General features: G+C 53.3%; 1 protein-coding gene across 1 annotated transcript in view; it reads left to right on the top strand.

Annotated features, from left to right (window-relative positions):
• The first annotated feature begins 3,489 nt into the window (after nucleotides 1-3,489).
• Nucleotides 3,490-7,067, top strand: part of OTUD7B (OTU deubiquitinase 7B) — a 17,143-nt gene continuing 13,565 nt past the window's right edge. The window contains 1 exon segment of the mRNA XM_010019075.1: nucleotides 3,490-3,562. Coding sequence (XP_010017377.1) covers nucleotides 3,490-3,562 — 73 coding nt within the window.

Genomic DNA, 7,067 nt, shown 5'->3' with positions numbered 1-7,067 from the left:
CCGCGGCAGCTCCCGGCGGGGCCCTCGTGTTTCCCCCACATAGCTCAGCTCTTGCATCACGGCACAAGAGGCGGCGTTGGCCTCGCAGCTTCCCGCGGGCCGAGGCCGTTGTGGTTTCTCCAGCGAGGAGTCACGCTGGGTTCAAAGCAGCCTTGACACCACTGGCAGCTCCAGGGCTTGGTCACTGCGTGGAAGCCTCCGAGCTGCTGGTGCTGCTGCCAACACCAGGAGAAGGTTTGTTTTCTCTTGGGCTTCTCCTCTTGATGGGACAAGGGGTGATGGGTTCAAGCTGAAAGAGGCTCAGGTTGGAGGGTGGTGGGGCACTGGAGTGGGTTGAAGGGAGAAGATGTAGCTTGGACACAGGGGCTTGGAGCAGCCTGCTCCAGTGAAAGGTGTCCCTGCCCGTGGCTTTAGATGAGCTTTAAGGACCCTTCAACCCAAGAGTTCTGTGATTCTCTTTGGACTCTTCTACCTCCTTTGGCTTGTTCTGTTGGAATTCCAGCTTTCTCGTGCTGCCTTTTGCTTCATTTTGAGTTTGTTCCCCCTGGGCTTTGCCAGGTCCTCCCCAAAACGTGTTGGAACATCTGGGCAGCTCCGTGCTGGAGCAAAACCCATCAGCTCATATGGTTCCAAAGGTTTGACCCAGCGTTGTTGGGATGAAAGTCTTTGGTAAATCGAATGCTCTGCGGTTCCTAGTGGATGAGATGGATCATCCTCATCTTTGCTGGTTCATCCACCACATTGTGGTTGATCCACCATCCCCGTGTTCAGCCTCAAGCTCAGGGGCTTGACAGTGAGATCTGAGTGATCCACAGGGAAGGAAACATGGAGAAAAGGAAAGAAGGAGATCAGGAAGAGCACAACTTCCAGCTGGAAGAAGGGACTTGAGTAACCATGCCAAGAACATGAGGATTACAACCAAGGGCCTGAAGCCTGAAGCCTTTATTCTGCAGTGACCAATCCAATGGATTATTCCCTTGAAATCAGGGGGTTTTCCAGGTTTTAAAGTGGAGCTGAACGGGAGGGAGAGGGGAGGAATGCGCCGCATCCCTCGGTCTCCGGTTTGGTTGCAGGGTGATGGCTGAAGCGGGATAACTTGTGTCCATTGGAAAGCTGCTGCTGGAGCTGGGTGTACATTTTGTATCATCCTCCTTCTCCAACCATGCAGCATTCCATGTAAACAGCCACTGCTGCTCCACCGTGTCCGTGCCAAAGGGTTTTAGTGCCGGGGTGGGATAACAATGGGCAATTGTGAGATTCCCACCAGTGGGGTTGCTCTAATAGCAACCTCTTCCCAGGCACTGCTGCAAAGGAGGCACCCGCCTCCCCACGCTGCTCTTCTGGTCCTCAGTGGGAATTCTGGGGAGGCTCATGGATGTGAGGCCAATCCCAGGTGTAAATCCTCCTGATTCCCAGCTCTCAACGTGGGATATTGCACCTATTGAGGTGCTGGATGGGGCCAGAGAAGGGAATGGAGCTGGTGAAGGGTTTGGAGCACAAGTGTGATGAGGAAGGGCTGAGGGACCTGGGGGGTTCAGATGGAGAGGAGAAGGCTCAGGGGGGACCTTACTGCTCTCTGACAGGAGGATGGAGCCAGGAGGGGGCTGGTCTCTGCTTCCCAAGGGGTGGGACAAGAGGAAACGGCCTCAAGCTGCACCAGGGGAGTTTGGATGGAGATTGGGAACAATTCCTTCCCCAGAGGAAAGAGACTGGGGCGTGTGTTCCAGGCTGGACACAGGGGCTTGGAGCAACCTGCTCTAGTGGAAGGTGTCCCTGCCCGTGGCTTTAGATGAGCTTTAGGATCCCTTCAACCCAAACCATTCCAGGATTGTATTGCAGCGAGCTTCCAGTTAGGAACTGTTCCCTCTTTCTGTTCCTCTTGCTGGTGGTTAGAGGGTATAAATACACAGCTTCCAGTCAGGGCTGTTCCCTATGGTGGTGATGGGGCGAGAGCAGGAATTCCCTGCCCAATTCTGCTGTCTGAGTAGTCTTGGGTTTAGGCTTTGCCTTCATCTGGCAGTGCTGGGGAATGGTATTTAACCAAGAAAGCCAGGAAATTCCAGATTAAAGCATGGATGTTTGACTTGCTTGGGTTTTGGGAGTTGTGTCCTTAGGGAGCTTTGCCCATCTTGAGGAATAATCCTGAAAAGAGGCAGTTTAAGGAAAGAGGCAGTTTAAGGCACCAGGAGCTTTGTCCATCAGGAATAATCCTGCAAAGAGGCAGTTTAAGGCACCAGGAGCTTTGTCCATCAGGAATAATCCCAAAAAGAGGCAGTTTAAGGCACCAGAAACTTTTGCCCATCAGGAATAACCCTGGAAAGAGACTTTTTACCCCAGGACACCAGGAGAACCAAGAGGTTTGTTCCTCTTCCTCCCGACAGCACTGGTTCTCCCACCCTCAGCAGGGCACCACCTCCCTCAACCCCTTCTCTTCAGCTGGGGATGAATTGTTTTTCCAGTAGTTTTTGGTTCCTTGAGAGTGGAATTTTGATCCCAACCCTTTAAGTGCAATAAACCCAAACTCCCAGAGAGCTCCTTGCCCGGTCCCAGCTCTGGTTGTGCCTGGAGGAATGCAGAAAATCAGGATCTGAATGCCTAGCAGGAGCACACACCTCGGAATCTCAGCTCCTTCAGATGCAAACCTCAGGTTCACATAATATCCCTGGAGCCAGGCTGGCTTTGGGAAGGATGATCCCAAGTGGTGCATTCATTTCTTCAGGGGGGGGGAGGTTATTCCCTATAAAGGGGCTTTGGACAAGGGATGCAGGGACAGGACAAGGGGAATGGCTTTAACCTGCCAGAGGGGAGGTTGAGATGAGCTCTTGGGCAGAAGCTCTTCCCTGGGAGGGTGGTGGGATATTGGGATGGGTTGGATGGAGAAGGTTTGGCTGCCCCATCCCTGCAGGGTTGGATGGGGCTTGGAGCAACCTGCTCCAGTGGAAGGTGTCCCTGCCCATGGCTTTAGGTGAGCTTTAAGCTCCCTTCAACCCAAACCATCCCATGGTTCTGTGATAGGCAACATCTGTTAATTCCACCACTTGGGTCTTTCTTTCTGCTCTGATTTCGGGGTGCTCAGTGGAGCCCCCGCTGCTCTCTGCAAAGATAAAAGAGACACTTCCTGCTGTCTCGCTGCTTCCAAAGAAACTCCTTTCTTTTCCATGCTGCTTTTCCATCATTTTGGAAACAAATGCTTCCACACCTTTGAATTGAGGAAGGAAACCCCTCATTTGCTGAGCCCTTGTTATACCCAGTGTCATTACAGCCCCTTCATGCAGGGAGAAAGCAGCAAAACCTGTGGCTTCCCTCCCAGTTATCCATCATTTTTTTAAATTGGGGGGGGGGGGGTATTTTCCTTGGCTGGAGGGTTTATGCTTTGCAACGTGAGCTGCAGGCGCCGTCGGTCTCGTTCCCAGATTGATGCTGAGGTGCTGATCCGGGCGCTGCCGACCCCAAGGTGCCGGGAAGGATCCATGAGCCACGACCTCGGCTATGGACATCGTCCTGTCGGATTTTGTTCGCTCAACGGGGGCAGAGCCGGGACTGGCCAGAGATCTCCTCGAAGGTAACCGGGAGTGGGAAGGGAAGCAGGGAAAAGCCAGGCAGAGGCTGATGGGGAGCTGGGGAAGGACAAAGGGTGTGGGAGCTGCTGGTCCAACCCCAGGGCTGGTGGTTGGTGCTGGAGCTATTAGAGCTGTGCCCTCAGCAGCGTGGCTGGTGACATTCAGCCTTGGTTTCTTGTTACACATCCACCAGGGAATGAATCTCAAGTGGCTGGAAGCAGAACACACCAACCAGGAGCGTGGTTTCCTCTTCCCTTCATCCTCTTCCTTCACTTGTGTTGGATGCAAGTGGCAAAAATGAGCCTTTCTTTATAGCAGCACTAACTTCACAGGGGCTGAAGGAATAGCACTAGGGGAAGGCTGCCAGTGTTTTGGAAGCAATATAGGGATAATTATACAGGCAAAACCATGCTTTTACTGGTCTATCTCGTTCTGCTTGTGGCAGTGGTTTGATTATGCCGATAGAACTTGCTGTTTGGTGGGTGCCAATGACCTCTCCTGGCAGAGCATCCCCTTAGAGCCCTTTTACACCAGGGCTGGAGGCTGCTCCCGAGCAGGACCAGTGGGTTTAAGGTGATGGAAAGTGCTGAGATGCTCTGGTGCTTCCTCCAAAGCTCTGGGAAGTTGCTCACTCCTGACTGTGTTTAGCTGGAGGCCGCAGGTGCTTGGTTTCCACCCTGTACTTAGTGATGGGAAGGGGAGAGGAGAAAGGTCACCACGTCTTAATGGTGGAGCTGTAAACTTGCTCCTGAGCATTGCCTTTGGGTTCATGGAGACAAAAGGATGGTGAGTAAATCCTGGAGTGTGCTGTGACGCTGGAGGGCAGAAATGGTGCTCAAGGAGCTCCCCATCACCTGGCTTCAGTGTGAGCTTGGAGCCCAGGACCCCCCCCAGGTGCTGGGCTGCACCCCAGAGCGTGAGCAGCAGCTCCGGGAGGGGGCCAGCAGCAGCTCAGGGAGGGGAGCCTGCCCCTCTGCTGTGTGAAGGGGAGACCTTAGAGCAGCTCCAGTGCCTGAAGGGGCTCCAGGGAACCTGGAGAGGGGCTTTGGACAAGGGATGCAGGGACAGGACAAGGGGAATGGCTTGAACCTGCCAGAGGGGAGATTGGGATGAGCTCTGAGGCAGCAGCTCTTCCCTGTGAGGGTGCTGAGGTGCTGAACCTTTCCATGATTCTGTGATTTTGGGCTTGGTTTTTCCACTCTGTAATTAAAAAGCAAGACCAAACTTGCTGTGTTTCTTCCTATCACCCCTTTTCTTGTATAATACAGCTCATTTTTGTCACTGTTTGCTCCCAGGTCCAGCTGATGCTCCCACAGCATCCGCCCCAGCTCCCTGATGCTGCCGCTTTGGAAGCTGTAGCACTAATGAAGTCAAAGCCCTGAATTCCATGCTAGAATCCATGTCTTTAGGCACTTTGCTCCACCTCCCTGTCTCAGTGCTTGCAGCATCCATTGGGAGCTGTGCCTCTTCAGAACTCCCATTAGCTGTGCTGGGTTCAGGGCTTCACCTTTCACTTTGGCAGCCCCACATCGCCTCCGCAGGAGCCTGGCACGTTGTGGGCTGTGGTTTTGTGCTGGGTCTTGGGTTTAAATTGCTTTGTTTCCTCTCAGGGTTTCTGAGATTATCTATTGGAAGACACATTCAGGCTTGTGAGAGCAAAGGTGAAAGCAGATGTTGCTTCAAGCCTTCCCTCTCCTGCTTGGCACATGGGTGGGTTATTTTGGCTCAGGTCTGTGACGTGCTGCTGAGTTGCTGCTGTTTCTCCTGCAGCCTCAGGGGAGTTGACAGCTCCAGGGGTGGGAATGAGGGAAAACACGGAGATTTTTCCAGTTTGGGTGGGCATTAGTGAAAGCAGTTGGATAAAAGAGATGTCTAAAGTGAGTTATTCAGATGCAGAGTTGGAGGGGGATAGAGAATCACAGAGCAGGTTGTGGGAAGGGACCTTGAAGCTCATCTAAAGCCACAGGTAGGGACACCTTCCACTAGAGCAGGTTGCTCCAAGCCCCTGTGTCCAACCTGGCCTTGGGTTCTGCTGCTTTAAATCACCCCTGGCTCTGGCAACAAGAGCTGGAGCATCACACGGACAACAGGCTCCGGGTCTCTCTGTGGTTGAACTCCTGGCTCGTGGTGTCCCCAAGGGACATTGGTTTTCCTGCTGGAGGAGGGAACCTCCCTTTTATCTCCGCCAAGCACCAGCAAAACCTGCTCTGTGCAAAAAACCCTCCCTGAACACCTCGAACCACCTCTTTTGGCAAGGTCCTGCCCAGGGGCTGGGGCAGTCCCGGGCACAGCTGCAGGCTGGGTGGGGAGAGAAGTGATGCAGAGCAGCCGGAGGAGGAGGACTTGGTGTTGGTCCATGAGAAGCTGAACATGAGCTGCTTCAGTGTGAGCCTGAGCCCAGAACCCCACCGTGTGCTGGGCTGCAGCAACAGGAGTGGGAGCAGCAGGTCATGGGGGGATCCTGCCTCTCTGCTCTGTGAGACCCCCCTGTAGCAGTTCTGGGGTCCCCAGTAGAAAAGGGACATGGAGCAATTGTGGCAAGGCCAGAGGAGGCCACAGGGATGAGCAGGGGCTGGAGCAGCTCCCATAGGAGACAGGCTGAGAACATTGGGGCTGCTCAGCCTGGAGAAGAGAAGCTGCTGGAGACCTCAGAGCAGCTTCCAGGGTCTGAAGGGGGCTACAAGGATGCTGGAGATGGGACCTTCATCAGGGAGTGGAGCGATAGGACAAGGGGTGATGGGTTCAGACTGAAACAGGGGAAGTTCAGGCTGGATGTGACAGCAAAGTAGATTTTAACCTGATGGGTCATTCTCATCCCTTGACACTGATTCACTATTTCATTATAAAAAACCTCAACCAACCAACCAAAAATAGCCCCTTGACTCAAAAGGTGAAGCTTAAAATAACTTTCCACGTGGAGTCAGTCATTAAAAGCTGCCAATTGCATCTCTCAAAAGGATTTAAATACCGGGGGAGCGTATTTCCTTTAGGGAATTAGCCCTAATGGCTTCTTTTATTGTCCATGAGCTATCACATAAACCAGCTGGTGGTTCATGTGTCTGCCTATAGTGGAGTTACTCTGTCTGCAGGTACATAGTGTACATACTCACTCTACTTGCTAACTTAAGCAAGTGTTCAAGGCCAGCTTGGAGCAACCTGCTCCAGTGGAAGGTGGCCCTGCCCAGGAGCAGCAGCTCTGGCTGTGTCTCTGCACACACAAGGGGTAAAGCACCCGTGTAACCTGTGGCAGCAGAGCCAGCACCTTCTGAGCACTTGAGTTCATGGGTCTTTCCCGTGCAGAAATGCAACTCCTGGATGGAAACACAGCGAGTGTGGTGCTGCTCCCCTTGCTCCTGCTACACCCCTTCATGGCAGACTGCACTAGGACTAGTTTCTGCTGTGGAACTAAGCTACAACTACCTGTCAGGAGGATGTAGTGAGGTGGGGTCGGGCTCTGCTCCCAAGGAACAAGGGATGGGACAAGAGGAAATGGGCTCAAGCGGCGCC

The sequence above is a fragment of the Nestor notabilis genome, unplaced genomic scaffold, assembly GCF_000696875.1.
Source record: "Nestor notabilis isolate BGI_N333 unplaced genomic scaffold, ASM69687v1 scaffold14047, whole genome shotgun sequence".
Taxonomy (NCBI): Eukaryota; Metazoa; Chordata; class Aves; order Psittaciformes; family Psittacidae; genus Nestor; species Nestor notabilis.
This window is presented reverse-complemented; position numbering and strand designations above follow the sequence as displayed.